This window comes from Bubalus kerabau, chromosome 4 (genome assembly GCF_029407905.1).
Source record: "Bubalus kerabau isolate K-KA32 ecotype Philippines breed swamp buffalo chromosome 4, PCC_UOA_SB_1v2, whole genome shotgun sequence".
NCBI classification, from domain to species: domain Eukaryota; kingdom Metazoa; phylum Chordata; class Mammalia; order Artiodactyla; family Bovidae; genus Bubalus; species Bubalus kerabau.
In genome coordinates this window covers 24,923,218-24,947,358 of record NC_073627.1, presented here as the reverse complement: position 1 = coordinate 24,947,358, position 24,141 = coordinate 24,923,218, and the positions used below count along the sequence as shown (strand labels likewise).

The 24,141-nt window shown below is 56.8% G+C and overlaps 1 protein-coding gene across 2 annotated transcripts; it reads left to right on the top strand.

The window, feature by feature from the left end:
• Window positions 1-3,336: 3,336 nt before the first annotated feature.
• MLLT6 (MLLT6, PHD finger containing) lies at window positions 3,337-23,800 on the top strand. 2 transcript variants are annotated; one of them, XM_055576035.1, is made up of 20 exons: window positions 3,337-3,676; window positions 4,903-4,982; window positions 5,465-5,519; window positions 5,771-5,880; window positions 6,844-6,947; window positions 7,204-7,297; window positions 9,737-9,910; window positions 10,815-10,912; window positions 13,425-13,639; window positions 14,179-14,793; window positions 15,250-15,431; window positions 15,665-15,773; window positions 16,967-17,033; window positions 17,227-17,372; window positions 17,856-18,053; window positions 18,157-18,245; window positions 19,379-19,728; window positions 20,131-20,221; window positions 21,395-21,751; window positions 22,164-23,800. In XM_055576035.1, exons 1-20 carry the CDS (start codon window positions 3,568-3,570, stop codon window positions 22,203-22,205), a joined length of 3,285 nt encoding a protein of 1,094 aa, XP_055432010.1. In that variant the 5' UTR covers window positions 3,337-3,567; the 3' UTR covers window positions 22,206-23,800. The 2 variants fall into 2 exon arrangements, with proteins under 2 accessions (XP_055432010.1, XP_055432009.1); XM_055576034.1 differs by having other exon boundaries at window positions 3,339-3,676; window positions 10,815-10,910; window positions 13,420-13,639.
• The last annotated feature ends 341 nt before the right edge of the window (window positions 23,801-24,141 follow it).

Below are 24,141 nucleotides of genomic sequence, written 5' to 3'. Positions count from 1 at the left end.
TTTCTAGTGCGGAGGGCGCGCCCCCGGGACCGGCGAAACCAAGCGCCTGGCCAGCTAGGAGAAGCGAAACCTCAACACTCTTCAGCCTCCCCCGCTAGGTTCCGGGAACGAGCGAACAAGGCTTCGTGGAAATGAGATCGGCGGCAGCCGCCTCAGATCCCAGGACCACCCCGACCACAACCCGCAGTCCCGGGCCGGGAGGTGCGGGGGCCGGCGCGGTCGGGCCCGAGCAGCAGCGCGATGCGCGCTTCCGCCCCGCTCCGCTCCGGCAGCGGCCGCGGCAGCCCCACAATCCCCTTCTGGCTCCGGGGACGGGCGGGGCGGGGCGGGGCGGGGCGGGCCGAGCGGGCGGAAATAATTTTCTGTTTGGTCCTCTCTGCCCCAGTCCCTCAGCCGCGGGACGCGCTAGGCGGGCGAGCGTGCCGGAGGCGGGAAGCCAGAGCGGGAACGCGCTGCCCTGGAACCCTTAGAGGGGTGGAGAGGGGAAGAGCAGGGATTGAGCGCCTACTGTGTGCCCTAGCGCTTTACAAAAGGATTTTCGTTAGATCTTCACTGCAGCCCTTGCCAGAGGGGGTTAACGCCCCTTTTAAGAGGGATAAGTTGAGCCTCTGAAAGGTGAAGTCACACGCCAAAAACTGCACAGCCAGGATCAGCCTGACATCCCAGATCAGTGCTCTGTGAAGCCAAGGAGAGCGCAATGAACTTGAACCACTTGTTGGCCGAGTACTGTTCTTGCTTTTTTTCCGTGAATCGGCACATAGTAGGTGCTCTGGAAGATGTTGGAAGATGGAGAAGGAGCTTGACAGCTCAGCCCTGGGATTACCCCCTGCGAATCCCGCCCAGCCCGCAGGGCACCGGGTTTCCCCAGACCTCAGACGGGAACAGTTATGATGGGCGGACATCCCAGTTCGACACTGGCATTCGGCGAACACATGGTGGTGGAGCCCCAGCTCTAGCGGAGAACAGACTAGGTTCAAATCCCCGCTCTGCCGCTTTCAGAAAACGTGACTTTGGGCAAGTCACTTCATTTGTGACGAACCTCAGTTACTCCATCAATAAAATGGAGGGTATTAACACCCCAAAGGGTTGTGGGTGACTTAAACGAAACCATGTTGCTAGTACTCTAAACCAAACGTACAACCCGTCCATCCCGCAAGCTTCGGGCGGTGCACCCGCAAGCGGTGAGGACCCGAACAAAGGTTCCTTGTCCCCAGTCCCCAAGTCGACCATCCCTAGACGCAGGGACCGACGGTTCTTCTAGTGACCCTCGTCCAGCGAAACCCGAAACTACAGTCGGCCACCTCGGCCAAAATCGGTTCCGAAAGCAATTACTCAAAATATTCCAAAAACTGGCGCATGGCTTGGGCTGATATTTTTGCATTTAATTTCCTTGATGTTTTACTCGTCAGAAACGGCAATTCGTCAGAAACTCCTAAGTGAGACTTCTCGTCTGTGTCTTGTTTTAACTTTTCGTATGAGCGAAGTTCACAAGGCAGATGAAGATACCGGCGCATAGCAGTCCTCGCGGGGATCCCGACCCTCGGACCGGTCCCCAACAATACCCTGATTCTTGGCCCCCTCCCACAGACACGGAAGCGGCAGAGACAGGCCTCCCCCAGCTCCCCTCCCCGCCCATTTAGACAGAGCCTCAACGTCCTGGCAGCCCTCCGGATTCCCGTGTCCCTGCTGGAGCAAGGGGAGGTGGAGACTGAAGCCTAGAACTCAGATTCCCCGACCTCTCCAAACTCCAGCCTCGTCGGGATTAAGGGACTAAATCCCTGACGCCACAGACCAGGTCAAGGACAAGTTCTCCCCCGCCCTACTCCCCACTCCTGGGCGAGGATTCACCCCCCTTCCCGGATGAAAAGTACTAAATAGACGCGAAGGGAGGGGTGATGGCGGGCCCCGGTCCCTTGATGTTCCGGTTGAACAGGTGCTGGTGAAAAGGAGGCGGTCCCGGCGGAAGAGTCGGCCAGGGGGGCCTGCGCTGAAGCGGGGGCAGCCTCCTCCACCCTTAGTCCTTCTGCCGATTTACCCCTCTCCTCTCCGTCTGCCCCTCCCCCGCAGGAAGCGTTCTCGGCCCCGACGTCTTTGAAGTGTCGCTGAAGCCACCAGGACTGCCTTCTCCCCTCCGCCACCCCATCTCACGCTGCGGGAGTGTGACCTTTGGTCCCTGCGGGCGTCCACCCCTCCCTTTAGGAAGTAGGGGGGGCAAGTTTCCTCCCCCTTGCCCACAGCGGTCTTGGGGATGAAGCCTTCGGACTGACTCCCCCTCACTTCTTTCCCAGACCCAATTTCTGGGACTTTAATCCTTTGGGGGCGTTGTGTGTGAATTTATGTTGTGTGTTTGGTACATGCATCGAGTTCAAGTGTAACTGGGTTGTTCGCGAGCACTTCCGCAGCAGTGGCTCCCTAACTCGCTTGGGTCTCTAAGCGCGCCTGAGGGGCTGGACCTGGGGTCTGTGCCCCTCTGGAAAGGTAGGGTAGTATGACTGTATGAGGCTGAGTGAGTGCGTGAATTTGTGGGTGCCTCGCTGTGCTTCCGAGGGCTCTGAGTCCCTGTGCGAGCGTATATAATCTGTGGGCTGAACCGGAAGCTCCCCGAGGGCAGGCATACCCATTTGTTCATTGCTCTATCCCCAACGACTGCACATAGTAGGCATTCAATAAATATTTGTAGAATGAAATGAACAAATGTCTGCGTGTAAGTGTCTGCTCTCCAGACAGGCTTCCGAGAAAACAGCCATTGAACGACCATCCCCAAAGCACCCCCACCCCGGACACCAAGTGGTGAGGAGCCCACGTCGCTCAAGCTCCTTCTAGCGCCCCTTCCCCGATCTCCATCTCCAAGTTTCCTTGGGGTTGAACAGTCTTAGAGAGGAAGACCTGGGCAGAAGGGGCTGGCGGATAGGAGACCCGGGGCCGAGACCGAAGGGCAGGCAGATGGAGGGCTCAGGAGCGCCTACCGAGAGCCAGAGGAAGAAGAAGAAAGAGGGAAAATGAGCGCGGAGAAAGCGAGCGAAAAGCTCCCTACCAAGCCAGGCTTTGTTCCCTGAACCTAAGACTTTACCCGGCGGCGGGCGGCGGGCGGGCCGGGAGCGAGCGAGCGGAGGCGCGCGGCCATGGCTGCCGCGGCCGGGCAGGGGGGCCGGGGGGGCGGCGCGTGAGCGGGCGGCGCGGGGCGGGCGAGCGCCCGCGATGTGCCACTCGGCGCCTCCCCCGCCGGGCCCGGGCTGCGCGGAGGCCGGGCGGCCCTGGTAGCTGGGCGCGCGGCGCGGAGGGGGCGAGCCCGGCGCGCGGGTCTCATTGTTGCGGGGGGGGGGGGCCCGTCGGGGCATGAGGGCGAGAGCACGGCGGGGGGGGCGGCCAGACAGAGCGAGCGAGGAGGAGGAGGAGGAGGACGCCGAGGAGGAGGAAGGAGGAGGCAAAGAAAAGAAGCGGCGGCGGCGGAGGAGGAGGAGGAGGGAGCGAGGAGGCGCGCGGCCCCCCGCTCCCTCCCTCCCCCCCTGACCCCCGACCCCCGCCGGCCGGGCCCCCACCCCAGCCCCGGAGGGAGCTCATGGGAGTATGAAGGAGATGGTAGGAGGCTGCTGCGTATGTTCGGACGAGAGGGGCTGGGCCGAGAACCCGCTGGTCTACTGTGATGGGCACGCGTGCAGCGTGGCTGTCCACCAAGGTACGGGGGTGGCCGTGGGGGGCGGCGGGACCCTGGGGGCGGCGTGCGCAGGGCGCCCCCGGCCGCGCCCTCCCGAGACCTCCTGGAGCTCGGGCGCCCCTCCCCCACCCCACCTGAAGAGAAGGGAGGCGTCGGGGGGCTCCCCCCGCCCGGTCCTGGAGGACCGGGTCAGGCATTGTTTTCTTGCCTATTGTTCCAGTCCCGCGCCCCCCACCCCAAGTTGAGGGAGTTTGGGGACAGTCTAGAAGGCAATGAGTGCACTCTCCGCGCCCCACACCGCCGGTGTCGGGGCTGCTAGGAGAATGTTTACCTGCGAGGTGTCCCCTCCCGCCCGGGTTATTTTGGTCCCGGCTCTGGGAGGGAGAGGTCAAGGGGGGGTCATCCTCCCCTCTTGCTTCCGGATACTGGGAGGAGCGGAATTGGGAAGGGAAGAGAAGGGTCCCAGGGGAGAGGGGACTCCTAAAATCCTCCCGGGAAGAGCTACGGATAGAGAGAGGTTGCGCAGGGGGCCGGGAATCGAGAAGAGGGAGGTTTGGAGTTTCCCCCAGCAGCACATGGTTCGGGAGTTAACTCCTTGAGGAATCTTGCCGAGGGCGCAGGCTGGCATCTCCCGCCTGTCTGGCACAGCCAGCTGGGCCCCCCCTTCCTGGGACAGCCCTTAATCCTGTCGCTGTCGGCTCTTCCCGCCACTCTCCTATTGGTTACCTGCAGTGCACCTGCCCTCGGCCTTGACTTTTGACCTGTTCCTATTATAATTAGAAGCAGAAGATGAGGTCCCTTAGACCCTCGACTTACCCGCCTCTTTCATTACTGGCCCTTTAAGAAATGCCCCCCCCCCCATAACAACAAAACGTGTTTGACTATCCTAAATGTTGTTCCTCTAATATTCTCAGTTATTGATGATGAGGACTGGTCCTGGCAAGAGCTGGGAACCAGAAAGCTGGGTACAGAAAGGGCATTGGGGCGGGGTGGGATCTTCTAGAAGTTTAAAGTCAAGGTCTCAGACTTCCCACCTCTGCGTGGAGTGCTTGGTTGTGTGGTTGAAAGCTGGGCGTGTGCTGTTGGCATTCCTTGTGGTCCTGCTGTCTTATGAGTGACCCCCAGACAGGGAGCAGCCCCCTGGCTGGAACTGGCTCTGGTTTGTTAGAGTCACGCCCTACCCCAGTTACTCTGGGAAAAGCCACTGGTGACAGATTTGCTTGGTGATTCTCCTCCCTCACCCGCAGCTTGCTATGGCATCGTCCAGGTGCCAACAGGACCCTGGTTCTGCCGGAAATGTGAATCTCAGGAGCGAGCAGCCAGGGTGGTGAGTATGAAACTTCCCTCTCCTCTCATAAACACCTGAGCATCCCCTCCCTTCCCAGTGAGCTGGGGGGCTCTGAGGCTGAGGCTGGGGTGGGAGTGTCACACAGGACTTCCTGTTTCCTGCACACCTCTATCACCAACCCCATCTCTCCCTCTGCTTAGCCCTCACTCTGCCCCACCACAGGTGCCGGGTCTTCTGTTTTTGTTTTCTTGTTTGTTTGAGCTTTTTATCATGGAAAGTTTCCAACCTATACAAAAGTAGAGGGAATACTATAATTCTTCTCCTATTGATGAGGCTCCCCCATCTTTGACAACTATCACTCATGTTCAACCTGTTTTCTTTGTATGCCCACCAGTTCCCCCTTAGACATCTAATCATTACATCCTGGGGCCCTCTGAATGTATTCAGGGAGGGCTCAGCTCAGTAGACCCCCCTTTTGAAAAGCCCATCCCCCAAATCCCTGTGCCCCCTTGTATTGGCAGAGGTGTGAGCTGTGCCCACACAAAGATGGGGCATTGAAGAGGACCGACAATGGAGGTGAGGGGGTTGCTGAGCCCTATGGCTCATCTGTTGAGGTCAGATAGGCCCCCTGAGCAGGGTCTGGGAAGGCAGGAGCAGTCCGTGGGCAGGGGTGGAATGCAGAGGCTGGGTTTCCCTTCCCTTCCCTGGCTGGCAGTGGAGTCTCATGGGAAGGCCATGGAGGAGGGGACCGTCTGCAGAATGGGGTTGTGAGGGGTCAGGGTCTCTGGCTGGCCATCGCAGCTGAGGCCGGCCCCACACTGCCCCAGGCTGGGCCCACGTGGTGTGTGCCCTCTACATCCCTGAGGTGCAGTTTGCTAACGTGCTTACCATGGAACCCATCGTGCTGCAGTACGTGCCTCATGATCGCTTCAACAAGGTCAGCGGCCCCTGCTGTGCCCCATGCCAGTCCCCTTCCTCCCCAGCCATTCTTGGGTCCCTCTCCAGCCCTCTCTTCATCCAGTGTTATTTGATTCTCTCCAACCTACACTTTCAGGGAACTCAGGAGGTGGGTAGGCACCTTCCATTGACAGACTCATGCCCATGCTCAAGTGAAATAGCAGGCTCCTTTGCAGTCCTGCCTGAGGGTGGTAGATTTTAGGGAGCAGTTCACTTATTCATTCACTGAGCACATTTTACTGAGGGTCTACTATGTGCAAAAACTGGGGCAAGATGCTGGACACACAGTGTCTAGTATTGATCAAGGCAGATGTGTTCCCTGCCCCGAGTCCTGTGTGGGACGACTATAGATATCAGTAAACAGGCAAAGTAAATGCAGTGTGTGGTAAGTGCGGTGAAGAAAACAACAAGATACTAAAATAAAGAGTACCTGGCACAGGGGTTCGGGGGGGAGTTTATTTTAGATAAAGCAGTCAAGGAAAGACATTTTGGTTGAGGCCTGAGGGATGAGAAGGAGCCAGCCTTGAGAAGTGGGGAGAGTGCCAGGTTCTAGGTGGAAGGAACAGTATGTGCAAAGGCCCAGAGGTGGGGCCAAGCTCACTGGGGAGGAAGGCAGACACAGCCCCTGGCCTCACAGGACTCACCATCCAAGGGCTGCACTATCCAGTGTAGCAGCTACTTGCCACATATGGCTATATAAGTTAGTTAAATACAATTTACAATTCAGTTCCTTAGTCACACTAGCCACTTTTCCAGGGCTCAATAACCCATGTAGTTTATGGGTCCTGTATCGGACCCTGCAGTCTAGAACATTTCCATCATCACAGAAAGTGCTATTGGATAGTCTGACGTAGGATTGTGGGGAGAGGATGGAATTGAGCAGGGAGGCCAAAGGATCCCTCAAGTAGAAGAGAGGAGGGGACGATTGCCCTATGTCCTGCAGACATGTTACATCTGTGAGGAGCAGGGCCGGGAGAGCAAGGCGGCTTCAGGAGCCTGCATGACCTGTAACCGCCATGGATGTCGACAAGCTTTCCATGTCACCTGGTGAGACTCCTGCCTTCCCTGCGTCCACTCTTTAGGGTTCTCTGGGATCCCTGGCCAGCTGTCCCAACCTTCTCCTGAGATTTGCCATGGATGGCTGCCAAATGGGTTCATCCCAGCTGCTGTCTCTTTGGAGATGATGGCAGTACTTCCCTTGGGTGGTCTTGGCTTTGCCCCAGCAGGGGTCTTGGAGGGTGCAGGGGAGGTGGCTGGTCTGGTTTGGGACCACATCCTTCTCAGGCTGACCTCTCTTGATCAGTGCCCAAATGGCAGGCCTGCTGTGTGAGGAAGAAGTACTGGAGGTTGACAATGTCAAGTACTGTGGCTATTGCAAATACCACTTCAGCAAGATGGTGAGTTTCATCTGGGTGTGAGTGGGTTGGTCAGCCATGGTTTAGAGGGTGTGGGCTCTAGGGTGCCTAGATCTGGGAGGACAGACAGGGGAGGAAAGAACTATGTCCCTGCCCTTGAGGAACTCACCATTGGATGAGGAATAAATTTTAAGTACAGCCTGAGGAGTGTGAATCAGAGTTGAGCCAAGCAGTCCATCCCAGAAGACAGAGCTCAGACCCTGCCTCTCAGAGTCCAGGAGGCTTCAAGAAAGAGGCAGCATTTAAGCTGAGCCAACAATTAGAGCCAACATTTGTGAGGCTTACCGTGCCCCAGCCTCTCTACTAATCTCTTTACGTGTGTGTGTTTGTATGTGTGTGCGTGTGCACGTGGATGTGCGTGCTCTTGTAGTCCTCCCTAAGAACTAGGTGTACTGCATTTACCCATTTTACGGATGAGTAAGCTAAGACCCACTAAGGTTATGTGACTTATCTCACAGTTGGTATGTGGGATTTAGAAAAAAACAGTCTGAAGGTCCTCAGGAGCCTGCCAAGAAAGACAGGAATCCCAGGCAGAGGGATTGGCATGGATAAAATCCCAAGATAAGAAAGACCATTCATAAGCAACAGAACAGGATGTTTGGTAGGGACAAGGCAAGAGATGAGGTGAAAAAGCTCAGGCAGGGCCAGAGCTGGACTTGCTTCTGCCTCAGGTTCAGGGGCCCACGGAGAAGTGGGAGAAGGGGTGCTAACCCATGTTGGTGGAGAGACCTGCATGTTTCAGAAGCGGTGGGGTGTCCTGGCTAGGTATGCTGTGGCCTGACTGGGAAAGCAGCTTGGACCTCACCCCCAGGCCACAGGCTTGTGAGGCTGCTTGTAAGCAAGAGGGTAACATGATCAGATTTGTTTTTTAGGAAGATTACCCTGGCAGCCACTGTGAAGCCAGATCCCAAGGGCTGAGGCTGGCGACTGGGAGACAGCTGCAAGAGAGCGGGGGATGGAGGGATGAGGCTGGATTCTAGAATTATTTCTAGATAGACTTGCCTACATGTGGGGGTGGCTGAGGAGGAGGAGTTGAGGGTGGCACATAGGATCCTGGCTCTTGATGCTGGATAGATGGGGCTTGAGCTCCTCAGGCAGTGGAGTGGACTTCTAGCATACGTCCTGGTCTGCTGCGGAGAGTCTCAGTTTGTGCCTGTTGCCTTGGTGTAATTATTAATAGCTCCTCCTTTCATTTTCAAAAGTGTCCTGGTTTGGATAAGTCATAAGGTCACCTTGGTTCAGGGTTAGATATCAACTTGGGGCTTCCCTCGTGGCTCAGGTGGTAGAGAATCCAGTTGCAATGCAGGAAATCCAGGTTTGGTCCCTGGGTCGAGAAGATCCCCTGGAGAAGGGAATGGCAACCCACTCCAGTACTCTTGCCTGGAGAATTCCATGGACAGAGGAGCCTGGCGGGCTACAGTCCATGGGGTCGCAAAGAGTTGGACACGACTGGACGACTAACACGACACTAAGACAAGGTAGGGAGCTTGGTTTGGAATATAGCAGGTGTCACGTGGAGGTGTTTCGATTTGGTGGCTGTGTTCAGATTTCAGGCCCCCATAGGTGTGGCAGCCCCAGGTATATAAGGCTAGGGCTTGGGGGCTCAGGTATGAAGAGAACCATGAAATGGGGAGTTTAGAGCTTAGCAGAGTAGGAGTGATGCCCACTGCTGGGGAGCCACTGGGTCAGATGAGGCCTGAAACTAGTCCTTGAATTTGACAGTTGGGAGTTTTTGGGTGATCTTAGAAAGAACAGCTCTAAGTCTAGGACTGGTGAAGCCATCAGACCAGGCACTGGGGAGTCCAAGGCCCTGGCTGGGAGGAATGGTAGCACAGGGGTTGTTTAGGTGTTCCTTATGGATATTTCCTTGCCCTGTTCTTAAGGGTAGCAGATCCTTTGGGACAAAAGGAACCACTGTTTGGTGGAGGGCCAGGAAAAGTAAGAGAAGGGGTGATGGCTGGAGCATAGTGTCTGGAGGGAAGGATGGGGTATGGGGAGCAGGGGCTCCCATGAGGGCCACACTGCACATCCTCCACCCCAGGGAGGGAGGTTGAGGTGGGCTGAGGTCGAGCGCCTGAGAGGGGCCAAGAGGGCACCATGGAAAGAGGTGGTGGAGAGAGAGACATGGGCCGAGGCCCACCTCCATCCATGCCTGGTATCTGGCTGGGGCCGAGATTCCCCACCTCTTCAGGGCCTCAGTTGCTGAATCTGTGCCCTGGATAAGCCAGCTGCGCAGACTGTAGGATTTCAGGGCAGGGAATGCACTCTGTTGAGCAGAGTATCATTAAGGACACAGGGTCCTCTTGTGACAGGCAGGGTGGGGGTGGGGGGTGCTGACCCCCAGAATCACCTGATCTTCAAGAACCTTTCAGTAACCTACGGAGAGGAGGGTGTGGCAGTTCCTCTCAATTCTCTCTGCAGAAGACATCCCGGCACTCCAGCGGGGGCGGGGGCGGCAGCGGAGGAGCAGGCGGAGGAGGGGGTAGCACAGGGGGAGGCAGCAGCGGCTTTATTGCTGGCCGGAGGAGCAGGTCAGCCTCCCCATCCGCCCAGCAGGAGAAGCACCCTTCCCACCATGAGAGGGGCCAGAAGAAGGTAAGAGTCTTCTCCCCCTGCCCCTCCTGCCCATAATCACAAACACCTGCTTCTTGCACGAAGCCACCACAGGTATCCCAGAGGTGATAGTGCCTGCCCCCTTCTTTCCTCTGAGGCCACTGAGGACCAAGGGGGTGCTGAGGAATGACCTGTGAGGGTCACAGAGGGTGAGCAGAAGGCCTGGCTTCCCTGGGGCTGTTTGTATCTGTGTGGTTCCTCTGTGTTGTTCATATGACATGACAGTCTCCCCAGAGACCCCAACACACGGCCCTGTACATTTGCGCATGTCTAGCCGTGTGTCTGTGGTGCACATGCCTGCGTCCCCAGCGGCTACATGTCACAGTGTGCCTGGCTCCTGTCCCCCTGCACAGCTCCGTGTCCCAAGTGGACACTCTTACAGGTGTGTGCCTCCATACGAGGCGTCCTGTGTCACTGGCATGATAATGGGATAGGTTATTTTTAGCAGGCAGTGAGGATGGGCTTCCCTGGTGGCTCAGACGGTAAAGAATCCACCTGCAATGTGGGAGACCTGGGTTCGATTGCTGGGTTGGGAAGATCCCCTGGAGGAGGGCATGGCAACCCACTCCAGTATTCTGGCCTGGAGAATCCCCATAGACAGAGGAGCCTGGCAGGCTACAGTCCATGGGGTCGCAAAGAGTCAGACACCACTCGAGCTTAGCACAGCATAACATACGGGAGGGTGGGGGCAGGGGCTGTCAGCTCTCAGAGGAACCTGCCGGGGCCACTCCTGTCCAGCCAAAGTCCCCCAGTCCCTCCATAGGGGGTGATGGCACCCACAGAGCCTTGTGCCTGAGAGGACCCCACTCCCCACATGCATGAGTCATGTTTATCCTCACCAAGACCGTTTCCCAGCAGCAGTGTCTGGTCCCTTCTTCCTCCCCAGAGCCGAAAGGACAAAGAACGCCTTAAACAGAAGCACAAGAAGCGGCCTGAGTCACCCAGCATCCTCACCCCACCTGTGGTCCCCACTGCTGACAAGGTACCACTGCTTACACCCAGGAGGGGCAGCCGCGGCAGCGGGAGGGAGGCACAGTGTGAAGGGTTGGGGCATGCAGCCCTGGGAGCCCTTGCAATTTCACGTTCATATGACTCTGCTCCACACCCCACACTACTCCTGTTCTAGACCAGGAGGGGCCTCTGCTCCTCAGCCCCACTAGTCACTGACTAGCCAGGAGGGACTAGCCAGGAGGGGTGGGGGTGGGGGTGGGGGGGCACCACCCTTCCTGCAGGCTGCCAGATGTTCACATCTGCCTCTGCCCAGACAGAGGGCCTCAGCACCAGGTTCCTGTCTGCAAACACAGTACTCATGGCAGTTCTCCGAGTCTCTGGGGCCCATTTCTCCAGAGAGAGGCAGAAGACACCGCCTCACTCTCCACCCTGCCACACACATATCAGGAAGCTGCTCAGAGCCTGGTCGCCTAACCAAAAGCCCACTCCATGCAGGTTGGAGGGACTGAAAGTGTGGCCCATGGTGGCTTGCAGGGCAGACCCATGGACCATACCCTGAGACCCGTAGTCATCCCACTTTCCCAGTAGGGGCATGGCATGTCAGGCCTGACTCCAGAAATGGGCACCATCTGGATAAACAACTGGCAGGCCCTACCCAAGGCCAGGGAGTTGCTAATCCAAGCCAGAGCAGCCCTTCCTGCCCCTCCTTCCAGTCAGTTCTCCCCTCACCCCCGGAAGGAGAACAGGGGCCTGGAGACACGGCTTCCTCCTGTCGCCATTATTGCCTGTTCACCTCCACCAGCCTCAGGAGGTTGCCAGGGCTCTGGGCATCTTAGCAGGAGACTCAGGTATCAGGTTTCCAGGGTGATGTTGCTGTGGCAACTGTCCCAGTAACCCTCTCCCTTCCCTGCTGCCCAGGGCTCACCTGGAAAGGCTTGTCCTTGCCCTCTGATCTCTCCCTGGGGTCTGCAGGCAGGGGGAAGGAGTGGGCCAGAGATCTAGGAGTAACTCCAGTGGTTGGACTTTCCTTTGGACATGCTGGAGCCCTCTGCCCATCCCCCTCCTCCCACCCCAGCATTTCAGCCACCCCTCCCCCTGGGCCCTCTCCTTTGCTCTCAGAACCACATCTGGCTCCCTTCAGGACTCCAGCTGTTGAAAAGAACAAAGAAAAAGACAGAGCCGAGGGCTCCGCCCAGGAAGGGGCAGCACGGGGTGGCTCATCCTCCTGTCCGACCTCCCTCTGGCATTTGTTCATGTACTGGATACCTGGTCTCCACCAGGAGGAGAAGCCATCCCTGACTGTTACTACAAAGCCCTGACTCACTCACCACATGCCAGGCTCCCTTCTGGAACAGGGGGATGGTGGGGATGTGTGGGGATGTGCTCATTTAATCCGCAAAATAATCCAATGAAGTAGGCATTTTATTAACCTCATTTAATAAATGAAGACACTGAGGCACAGAGAAGTTAAATAATTTGCCTAAAAGCACACTGTTAGGGAATGTGGAGTCAAGATTCGCACCCAGGCAGTCTGGCTTGAAGGCCTGTTCTCAGCCACCGCAGGACACTCTCTGCAGTGTATTGCTAGCAACTGCACCATTAGAACCATCATCGTCAACCCCATACTATGTATCTGCCATTATGTTCCTCATAACTCTCCAAATAGGGATAATTAGCCCCAGAAGGACACCGAAGCCTGGTGAGGTGGAGACCACACAACATACATGGTGGTAGACCCAAGGTTCACAGACCCCAGAGCCCCTACTCTTCCAGCCACTGCTGCCGCCCTCAGACATGGGGGACAATCTCTCAATACAATGTGGCAACTATTGACATGGCTGATGTGGGTGGGTACAGGGCACCCAGGAAATAGAGGACAGAATGATTTGTTCCACCACAGGTAGCTATCGGGTGACTTCACGGAAGAGGGGCCTTTTGAGCTGGATTTTGAAGGAGGAGATGTTTCCCAGGAAGAGGGAGGCTAGGCTGTCTGGGCAGAGGGCTTGGCATGGAGGCTCAGGTTGTTTGGAAAGGGCGTGGAGTAGCCAGGGAGTGGAGTGTCAGCCAGGTGGCTGCAGCTGGGGGTGAGCAGGGAGGGAGTGGCAGGGACTGGAGGGCCCAAGAATGGGGCCAGGGTGGCCCATTCTCCCTGGAGTCCCTCTTCCCTGCACGCACCACTTCCCAGTACAAGTCCAGCCCTGTAGGCCTGTGTTTCTAAACTGAATGACTGAGCAGATGCATACTTTTGAACAGACTCTGGGACCGTTTTCATCTCTCCCTTGCATGAGGCAAAGGACAGACAGCTTCTTGGGCTCAGAGCTCCCAACTCTTCACCCCTAGAAGTAACAGAGCTGCCTCTCCATCTCCCTGGTCTGGGAGCTCCCACCACCATCTCCTTGCCCCATAGTCCTTCCTGAAGCTAACTCTGAGCTCTCCCAGTAGAGCCCTAGGTCGTGTGTCCTCAGGGCTCCACCCCCAAGTCAGGGTGAGCCCAGACCCCCAGAGCTGGCTCCAGCCTCCCTCTCTCCTCCCTCCCTCAGGTCTCCTCCTCGGCTTCCTCCTCCTCCCACCACGAGGCCAGCACTCAAGAGACTTCTGAAGGCAGCAGGGACTCCAAGGGGAAAAAGTCTTCCAGCCATAGCCTGAGTCACAAGGGGAAGAAGCTGAGCAGTGGAAAAGGTGTGAGCTGCTTCACCTCCGCCTCCTCCTCTTCTTCCTCTTCCTCTTCCTCCTCATCTGGGGGACCCTTCCAGCCTGCAGGTGAGTATGGGCACCCCAGGATGTGGGAGCTGGGGAGGAGGTGGGATGGGACAGTCTGGCCGTGAGCTTTTCTAGCAAGGCCCTTTGCATATTGGTTTGCATCTCATTTGCTTCTTAAATTGCCTGGTGGGGTGGGAATCCCCAGCCAGTGACTCCTCAACACTCCCTCCTCTCTCAGGGTGCAACTCCCCTCCCATCTCCCTCAGGGCCCACCTCTCCAACCCCCATAAAGTATTCATTATTCCCTGCGCTGATGCTGTCAAGTACCATTTTTAAAGCACTGACACTAGTCTCCTGTAATCTCTGCAGTCATCCAGTGAGGTCAGTAGGGTGGGAGCTATTCTTCTACTTTGTCACAGGTGGGAAAAGCTGGAGGGTGGGGATACACTGGTTCCAGGACACAGAGACAGTGGCAGAGCTGGGACAGGAAACCAAGCTTCCCCACCCCCGGCCAGAGCTCTCTCCACTAGTACCCACTGGGAGCAGAAGGGAGGCAGGGGCTCTGGGGTCCAGCTGTAATTCCGTGTCCCTCTCTGCAGTTTCATCCCTGCAGAGCTCCCCTGACTTCTCCGCATTCCCCAAGCTGGAGCAGCCAGAAGAAGACAAGTACTCCAAGCCCACTGCACCCCCCCCTTCAGCCCCTCCCTCTCCCTCAGCCCCCGAGCCCCCCAAGGCTGACCTCTTTGAACAGAAGGTGGTCTTCTCTGGCTTCGGGCCCATCATGCGCTTCTCCACCACCACTTCCAGCTCAGGCCGGGCCCGGGCCCCATCCCCTGGGGACTATAAGTCTCCCCATGTCTCGGGGTCCGGGGCCTCTGGAGGCACCCACAAGCGGATGCCCACACTGAGTGCCACCCCTGTGCCCACTGAGGAGACCCCTGAGACAGGCCTGAAGGAGAAGAAGCACAAAGCCAGCAAGAAGAGCCGACACGGGCCAGGCCGTCCCAAGGGCAGCCGCAACAAGGAGGGCCCTGGGGGCCCAGCCCTTCCCTCCCTGCCCGGTGCCCAGCTGGCTGGCTTCACCGCCACTGCTGCCTCACCCTTCTCTGGAGGTTCCCTCGTCAGCTCTGGTCTGGGTGGTCTGGCTTCCCGCACCTTTGGGCCTTCTGGGAGCCTGCCCAGCCTGAGCCTGGAGTCCCCCCTGCTGGGGGCAGGTTAGTGACCCTTGGGGACCAAGGGTGTCTTAGGGCCCAGCTACTCTAGTGAGGGGACAGAGATATAAATATGCAGTTAGAAGGAAATGTGACAGAAACTGCTCCAGAAGACAAAGGATGGAGGTGACAGTCACCTTTGAGACACTCCCCCGTACCCATCTCCTGCATGGTTGTGGTGGGAGAGATTGCCAACAGGACTTAACCAAGTGTGGGTTGGGGAATTAGAAAAACTGGGAATTCTTCAGGCTTGAGCAGGGCAGTAGAATAAGCAGACTTGGCAAGTAGATGTCACTAGGGCAAGAAGTGACATCTTTGCAGCAGGAGGGTGAGACTGGTGTGTGGCAAGATCCAGGGGAGTGTTGGCCTTGGGGAGTGGCTGCTCCAGCTACCTGACTGAGGAAGGGGCAGAGGAGAGGTGACTCTAAGCTTCCCTCTGTGTCCTTCTTGTGCCTCTAGGCATCTACACCAGTAATAAGGACCCCATCTCTCACGGTGGTGGAATGCTGCGGGCTGTCTGCAGCACCCCCCTCTCCTCCAGCCTCCTGGGGCCCCCAGGGACCTCGGCCCTGCCCCGCCTCAGCCGCTCCCCATTCACCAGCACCCTCCCTTCCTCCTCTGCTTCTATCTCCACCACTCAGGTGAGGCCTTGCTCCTGGGCTCCTCCATCCCTGGGCAGGTGGGGGACAGCCTGCCGAGGACCCCAGCTTTCCATGGGAATTTGAGAGATTGGGCTTGATCACCGCCAGAACGTCTCCCTCTTTCTGGTCCTTTCTCCTCCCCAGCACACCTGGTCCCCTCCACCCCGGTGCCCACAGTTGTGCTCTAGATCCAGGAATAACCACCAGGCTGGACTCTACCTCCTTTCCCTCAGGTGTTTTCTCTGGCTGGCTCTACCTTTAGCCTCCCTTCTACCCACATCTTTGGAACCCCCATGGGTGCCGTTAACCCCCTCCTCACCCAAGCCGAGAGCAGCCACACAGGTATGTGAGTCTCTGACCCTGTTCCCCTTTCTTCACAAAGGGGCACCCTGTCACCTGCTTGTCACTCCAGAAAGGACTGGAGGGCTTTCTGACTATCCCCCACCCTCTGGCCATTGCTGACCCTGCAAAAAAACATTCCACATACAACAAACCAGGGTACATCACTTTGACATCAAAACCCCGTGAGGCGGTGGGGCATGACCGGGAAGAATTACTACTACTCCATCTCACAAAAGCAAAAGGCAAGAGAGATGATTTGCCCAAGGCTGTTGAAGTAGGCAAAGGTAGAGCAGCAGCTGAAATTCTGGCTCCTTGGCTCCAAGACTACTTCTCCTACCACTGTAGCAAAGCTCCCTGCTGGCCTCTTAGTGAGTTCTTGATTGGTGATTATAGAGATCCCACTGGTTGGGCAACCGTCTCTCTGGGTATTCAGGAGTTAAGAGGGCGGGTCGCAAGCGCCTCCCTCCTAGTAGAGTGAACACAGCCCTAGAGAGCTGATTGGTGCAGAGGTACCACCTGGCTGGTTGAGGGGCGGGGCTTGCCATTTCAGGTAAGCCTTAAAGGGGCGAATCTGACAAAACTAAGAACCCTACAGAGTAGATGACTTTATTTTCCAAAACCCAAATTGGAATTTTGTGGCTCAACATAGGGTTTTGCGGTCTAATTGTGAGTTTATTAATATAAAAGTCATAAAAAATTATAATAACTACAGTAATTAAGGGCTTGCTACATGGCAGCTAAACTGTTCAGGTTAACACTTCACATTTATTACCTTATTCACATTTATTACCTTATTCATAACAATCACTTCGGAGAGGTTAGTTTTAAGCCCCGCGGTCACATAGCAAGTATCCAAGTTCAACTCAGGACTGTCTAGGCCCCAAGTTCCTATGACTATAAAGTTATAAATTTTCCAGGAAAAAAAAAGTTGGGAGGAGAAGCTGAAAGCAGCAAGGATGCAGGAGCCTCTCTGCCTAGAGGAGGAGAAAGAGAGTTCATGATTTTGCCTCCCCAGGGGCTGGGATTTCAAACCAGGGCTCCCAAGAACTAGACCTGCCTGTCTGGGGGTTGGGAGATCCTGGGGAAAGAGGTCGGCGGTAAGGTCCCAGATCCTGTACCCACTTCCCAGGCGGGGACTTTGGGGCCGACTGCACCTCTTCCTCACTGATCCCTGCCTCCCTTCTCCTTCCAAGAGCCAGACCTGGAGGACTGCAGCTTCCGATGTCGGGGGACTTCACCCCAGGAGAGTCTGTCTTCCATGTGAGGGAGAGGGAGGCGGCTTGGGGGGCAGAGGGGGAACTCGGTGGAGGGATTGTCGAAGGCAGGGGTGGGGCGGTGGGGGAGGCGCGCCGAGAAGGTTGGAATCCAGAGCGGACAACTGAAACCCGCGAGGCAGGGAGGCTGGAGTTGGGGAGTGAGGTGAATCTGAGCCGGTTTTCCCTTGTGACCCCAGGTCCCCCATCAGCAGCCTCCCGGCACTCTTCGACCAGACGGCGTCCGCACCCTGCGGGGGCGGTCAGTTAGACCCAGCGGCCCCCGGAACGACTAACATGGAGCAGCTGCTGGAGAAGCAGGGAGACGGCGAGGCCGGCGTCAACAGTGAGAAGGGGTGACATCGGGCTGGGTGGCTGTCCTAGGACCCCAGACTCGGTCACCTTTTTCTCCGAGGTCCCCAAAGGTCTTTTAAGGTTCCTCCTGTGGCCCCGCCCCTGCCTTAAAGGTGGCCCACCCCAAGCCTAGCCTTTAGCCCTCGTTGGGACCTGCTCCAGGCCCCGCCCCCTCTACGCCCGGCTTTTGGCCTCTACGACCTCGTGGCCCTGATCTAACTAAGCCCCAACTTCCGACCGCCCCTTCCCTCCAAGCACTGGGCTTCCACCCCGAGCCTTAGGGCCCCACCTGTAGTCCTCACACCTCTGGCTCCCCAAGACTCACCCGAGCCCCTGGCTAACCGGAGCCTTCTCTGCTAGGTCTCAGTCCGGTTTCCTTTGCCAGGCCCCGCCCCTGGTCACCTGGCCCCGCCCCAGCCTCCGCCCCGCCTTCCCAGGCCCGCGGGGCTCAGGCGCTCTCGCCCTCTGTCTGCAGTTGTGGAGATGCTGAAGGCGCTGCACGCGCTGCAGAAGGAAAACCAGCGGCTTCAGGAGCAGATCCTGAGCCTTACGGCCAAGAAGGAGCGACTGCAGATTCTCAACGTGCAACTGTCTGTGCCCTTCGCTGCCCTGCCTGCTGCTCTGCCTGCCACCAACGGCCCTGTCCCTGGGCCCTATGGCCTGCCTCCCCAAGGTAAGGGGGCCCCACCCAGGCCGGTAATGGGGGCCTCCGCTCTGAAGTCTGAACTGGCCCAGACTCCAGCCGCTGAGCTCCTTCCCTGATCCCCCTTCCTCAGCCGGCAGCAGCGATTCCTTGAGCACCAGCAAAAGCCCTCCGGGGAAGAACAGTCTGGGCCTGGACAACTCGCTGTCCACGTCTTCCGAGGTGGGCACCATGGGGAGGGGCACGGGGCGGGGGAGGGCTGGAGCGGGGAGGTTCAAGGGCCTCCTAGTCGCATTTCCACCTTGCTGGGCTGTTGGAGGCTGGGCAGTGAAGTGATTGGCTGAGTAATTTGGTCGACTGACCCATTCATTCCTTTACTAAATAAGTGATAATTAGGAGGTGCCTACTTAAGTCCAGTCATTGGCTAAGCAAGCAGTGAGCAAATGGGACACTCTTGGAGACAGGCTCAATTCAAGAAAATCAATAATTACAAGTAGAGAAAAGTGCTAAGATGGAAATCATTTGAGGGATATGAGGAAGAATGGAGGGTGGGTGGAGGGTGGGTGGATGTACATCCACCTTTCTCTGGATGGTAGTTAGGGAAGGCAACTCTGAAAAGTGTGAAGAGTTTATTACAATTTATTTTAGCCACACAGAAAACAATCCCTGTGTAATTGGTGGTGGTTGGGGTAGCAGTTGCTATTATGCTGTGGTTATTATTGAAATTAAACAAAGTGGGTTCTTGTTCTCCCTACCACTTACTGTGTGATTTGGGCAATACTAATCATAATAACAGCAAACATTAATTGCATCCTTGCCCTTTGTCATGTCCTGGCCTGAGACTTTTCAAACGTTGGTGTGTTTAGTCCTCACAAGAAGTTTATGGACTAGGTTCTCCTGTTACCCCCATGTTAGGAATGAGGAAACTGAAACAGAAGAGCTGCCAAAGCCATTAAATTGTGGGCATGGGATTTGAGCCCGTCTTTCAATTCAACTGCCTGCAGAGTTACTGAGCCTAAGACCCAATGGTTTCACCCATAAACAGCAGTAGCAAGTTAGTACAGGTCAAGCACTGAACCTCGGGTCTGATTCACGAGGTGGTCACTATACCACCTTCACTCTTCAGTGTTAAACAGGCATCATGGTGGGTGCTGGGGCCCCAGGAAGTGCTTTGTGAAGACTGTTTGGATTCTTAGCCTTTATCCCTAGGCATTGCTTCTTCCTCCTGGGTGGCTTTGCTTGGGAGTAAAGTGGGGGTGACCATGTGAGAATGCTGGTGGGTGCTGGGCCGGGGGCCAGAAAGGTCACACTGGCCCCCTGCCCCTCTGACCCCTCCCTTCCCCCTCCCTCCCCAGGACCCACACTCAGGCTGCCCGAGCCGCAGCAGCTCGTCGCTGTCCTTCCACAGCACGCCCCCACCGCTGCCCCTGCTCCAGCAGAGCCCTGCTACTCTGCCCCTGGCCCTGCCTGGGGGCCCTGCCCCGCTCCCGCCTCAGCCACAGAATGGGCTGGGCCGGGCACCCGGGGCAGCGGGGCTGGGGGCTATGCCCATGGCTGAGGGGCTGTTGGGGGGGCTGGCGGGCAGCGGGGCCCTGCCCCTCAATGGGCTTCTGGGGGGGTTGAATGGGGCTGCCGCCCCCAACCCTGCAGGCTTGAGCCAGGCTGGCGGGGCCCCCACGCTGCAGCTGCCAGGTTGTCTCAACAGGTGAGGGAGAGCTCAGCCTGGGGAAGGGGATGGGGAGGCTGGCTCTGGGAGGGACTCCCCCTACAAACACCCACATCCCTCAGAAGGGAAGCTCTCCTCCTGTCTTACGGGGTCTAGAATCCAGTCACCTCTTGGCCCCAGCTTCTCCTTAGATGTAGACATGAGAGCCCTCTGGATGGTAGCTCTTCAGGGACAAAAGTCGTTTGTTTATTCCTTGTGCCCTAGCTGAGGTTTTCCCTCTGGGGAAGTTTTCCCATCTCATGTGTCTCCTCCCACCGTCCTCTCTGAGCTCAGTCTGTTTCTCTCTCCACCTGGGCCTGAGGGAGAGTGGGAACTTAGGGGGGCAGGGAGGAGTGTTTCCCTGTCTCTTCCCATGGTCTGTGTTTTGTCCCCCTGCCTCAGCCTCACCGAGCAGCAGCGACACCTCCTGCAGCAGCAGGAACAGCAGCTGCAGCAGCTCCAGCAGCTCCTGGCCTCCCCACAGCTGACCCCGGTAATGCCCCTCCCCCAGCTCTGCCAGAAAGGTCTCAGAGGGTCTGGGCCGGTCCAGGGAGGGCCACCCCAGGCTGGGAAGGGAGCCCCAGGCTGGGAAGGTGAGACTGCCCCGTGGGAGTGGGGCCAGGCCCCTATGGATCATATGAGGACAAAGGGCATAAGGGTTCCTCTTGGGGGCCCCTGGGTGCTGGGGAAGGAATGCTATAGTGGCCCTAGATCACATCCCAGCAAGAGGATCTGGAGGGAAGTGAGCCCTCAGTTACTGAGCATTTCCAGTCCCAGCCCCAAGGCTCTCCAGTGGGGAACTTCAAGGTCTGCGTAGAGAGGTGGCTGAGCAGGTGACAGACACGTCCTCAACCAGAGCAGCCCCTTTTAGGTCTTTTTTGTGTGTTGAGTTCTACTAAGAGTTCCTGGGAGAAAAGGAATTCTTCCTTCTAGAAAGGAGAGAGTTGTTGGGACTTTGCTGGTGGTCCAGTGGTTAAGACTCTTTGCTGCCCATGCAGAAGGCACAGGTTCAATTCCTGGTCAGGGAACTAAGATCCCACATGCCATGCGATGCAGCCAAAAGACAAAAACATAAAAGTAAAAAGGAGAGAGTTGAAAGAAATAGAAAAGCACTCATTTTTATATAAAGAAACATGAGAAAGATATACAATAAACTAGCTCAACTGGTCACCTACAGAGACCAGATGGTAGCAGGAATAAGATAGCAAAATTTCTTAAGCCTTGAAAAATTGTTTTGGGTTTTGGAACACTTGAGAATGCTTTCTCTATTCAAAGCAAAAATAAATGAATCTTAAGGGGAAAAAAAATAGAGAAGTTGAAAACTATTAACCTCATTCAGTGTTCCTCAACTTGGGGTCATGCCACCCCTGGGGACATCTGTGTTTGTCATAATGACTGAGGAATTGATTTAGTGGGGGTGGGGGAGGGATGTTAAACCTCCTGCACTTGACTGGTAGTACCTCATGTGACAAACACTGATGGTGTGCAACCACTTTCTTGTCCAGATGGAGAGACTGAGGCCCAGAGTGGGGAGTTAGAGATGGAAACTTGACTGTCTCCCAGGTCTCTTGCCTCATGGTACTAGTGAGATAGGATGGGGCCCAGGCCAATCAGGGTAAGATGACCCTGGGGACCACTGGCCAGTAAGCCATCGGCCCCCTTGCAGGAACACCAGACTGTTGTCTACCAGATGATCCAGCAGATCCAGCAGAAGCGGGAGCTGCAGCGGCTGCAGATGGCCGGGGGCTCCCAGCTGCCCATGGCCAGCCTGCTGGCTGGAAGCTCCACCCCGCTGTTGTCCGCGGGCACTCCTGGCCTGCTGCCCACAGCATCTGCCCCACCTCTGCTGCCCGCCGGAGCCCTGGTGGCGCCCTCGCTCGGCAACAACACGAGTCTCATGGCTGCAGCGGCTGCGGCCGCAGCAGTAGCAGCAGCAGGCGGGCCTCCAGTCCTCACTGCCCAGACTAACCCTTTCCTCAGCCTGTCAGGGGCGGACGGCAGTGCCAGTGGCCCCAAAGGAGGGGTGAGTAAGGGGCCTGGCTTAGGGGAGGAGTTGGGAATGGGGCAGAGGGACCGTCCTGTCTCCCTTCTCCTGGAGAGGCCCATTAGAAAAGGCTGTTTCCTCTTTGGACCATTTAGAAAAAGATGATGCTCTGGGTGAGCCATTTCAAGAAAGGCATCCCTCCTTCTGAGGGCAAAGAGCCAGAGTCCGGGAGGCCCTTGGCCGGCACATGCCTGCTTAACTGGGCGCCCTATACAGGGCAACTCTCCCAACAGACACACAGATACACGGAAGTTGACCCTGTTGTGCAGCCGTCAAAGCCCAGCCCTTTATTGTACCCAACATCTGCTTTCTTGACCCAGGAAGCTATTCTCAACCGGGTGATCGGACCAGATACCTCCCCAATCCCCAGTCTCCCTTCCTCTTTTTCCAGACTGCTGACAAAGGAGCCTCAGCCAACCAGGAAAAAGGCTAAATCCACCCACGCTCCTTTAGACCCCACAAGCAGAGGGGCAGATCCTGGTCTGAGGGGTCCCAGCCTGCAGCGGGCACCTTCACCCCTACACTGGAGAGCCCCGGAGTATGTGCTGAGGCCTGGGGAGTGGGGGGTGCTCCCGGTGCCACGGACTGAGACCCAGAGGGGAGCCCTTTCCATCTGCCCCCTGCCCCCGCCTCTGCACTGGCCCCTTTGTGAGGGGCTCAGAAGGAGGACAGGCTCCAAGCCCGCCTAGGAGCCCCCACTCTCAGTGAATGTTTCAGGGTTCCCTATAGAGCAAAGTGGGCCATGGCATAAGTGGGGGGTTGGTTAAACCCCCCACATAAAATGGATCAGCACTTGAGTGGGAGAAGTGGGGACTAGGCCCTGGGCCTGCCCCTGCGTGGAAGTCTTCTATGGAAGAAAGGGTGACCCTACTTGACCATTTTTTACCCAACTTGGGCAGATGGTAAGAGGGCTCCCTTGGACTGTTTCTTGCTGGGCTCCTTCCCCTGCCCCCCACAAGGGTCGCAAGCTGTGCTTGTAAAAGCCCACAGACTAGGGGGCCGATGAAGGGGCAGGATGGCATCGAATTTGGCCCAGGCCTCCCTACCTCCCGGGGGGTGGGTCCCAGTGATGGGCTGGGGGAGAGCAGGGGGTGGGCGGCCCAGCCCCTCGGTACCCTGCCCTTGTTTGCACTATTGGATTTAGGAGTGCCGAGGGGGGTGTAGAGCTGTCTGACTCAGAGAGCGTGTGTGGGTATGCCTGTGCACTGTGTGTGTGTGTGTGTGTGTGTGTGTGTGTGTGTGTCTGTGTCTGTCTGTCTGTCTGTCTCCCCCTGGTCCCCAGGCAGCCGAGGGCAGGGACAGGAGCAGTGCTCTGATGAGGCAGTACCAGAGGGGCACTCCTAGCTCTTGTTTGCACCCTCTCACCTCACCAACTTTGGTCCCTTTCTGGGGCCCAAATGGTTAACAAAAACCAGAACCATACTCCAGTATTGGAGAGTAACTGGGGGCTGGGGGCTTCAAATCAGGGTGATATCCTGCCTTTCCTCCCCCAGACTCCACATGGTCTCAGTGCCCCCGCAGCGCTCCCCTTCCACCACTGATAGTTGGTTCTGCTTCCCTGGCACAAGGGGTGCCCCAGGGATCAGGGGACAAGGCGAGGGGGGTAAAGTACCACTTCTTTTAGTGAAAACTGTCTCCCAGAATCAGCCAGCCTGCCCCCCCTGCACCCTACCCCTCCCCACCCCCACCAGCCAGGGGAGACTTAAGCTTAAATTGACCTAACAACTGTTCCTTCACCCACCAGCTATTTCCCCAGGGTGCAGTGGGCAAGTCTCACCTTAGAGTCCGCACCTGCCCAGAGCCTTTGGTGGACAAGGCTGAGGGCTGCTGGGGCAGCCAGGAGAGGGCGTGTGTCTGTGGGTGCACTGGGGTCGGAGCCAGGCGGAGCATGGCCAGCTTCCTGATGCCCACGTTTAGTCAGTCTCTTTGCATGTGTGGATTCGTGTGTGTGTGTGTTTCTGTTGTTGTTGGTTTTGTTTCATTTTGGTTTTTTTTTTAATAAAGAAAAGATGTGTATATTTTTGGCAATGACAGAAACGTAGTGCAGATATATTTTTGCCTGTGCTGCTCAACTGGTTTTTTTCTGATACTGAAAATAATATTAATATTCCTGTTGCTAAGACTTTGTAAGATGTTAGGGAGCTGATAATGGAGGGGGTGGGTGGGAATCCTTCGGAGGCAATTTCTTAGGCACTTGGAAGGGCTTGGGGGGAGGGGGGAGGCAGTTGTGATGACCTCAGAAATACTCACTTTTTATTAATGCTAAATAGCAGTTAGAAAGGAATGATAGAAGTCAGCATTTTATTCATCTTCATCTATGAAGCTCTCTAACTCCCTGCCCCCAAACCACTGAAAAGAAAAATAACCTT

Bases quoted from the DNA above. Each gene is read 5' to 3' on its own strand.
- MLLT6 (XM_055576034.1), top strand. From the start codon at position 3,568: ATGAAGGAGATGGTAGGAGGCTGCTGCGTATGTTCGGACGAGAGGGGC. The intron at 5,881-6,843 runs GTCAGCGGCCCC...TATGTCCTGCAG, and splicing joins CTCATGATCGCTTCAACAAG to ACATGTTACATCTGTGAGGA. The intron at 6,948-7,203 runs GTGAGACTCCTG...TCTCTTGATCAG, and splicing joins CAAGCTTTCCATGTCACCTG to TGCCCAAATGGCAGGCCTGC.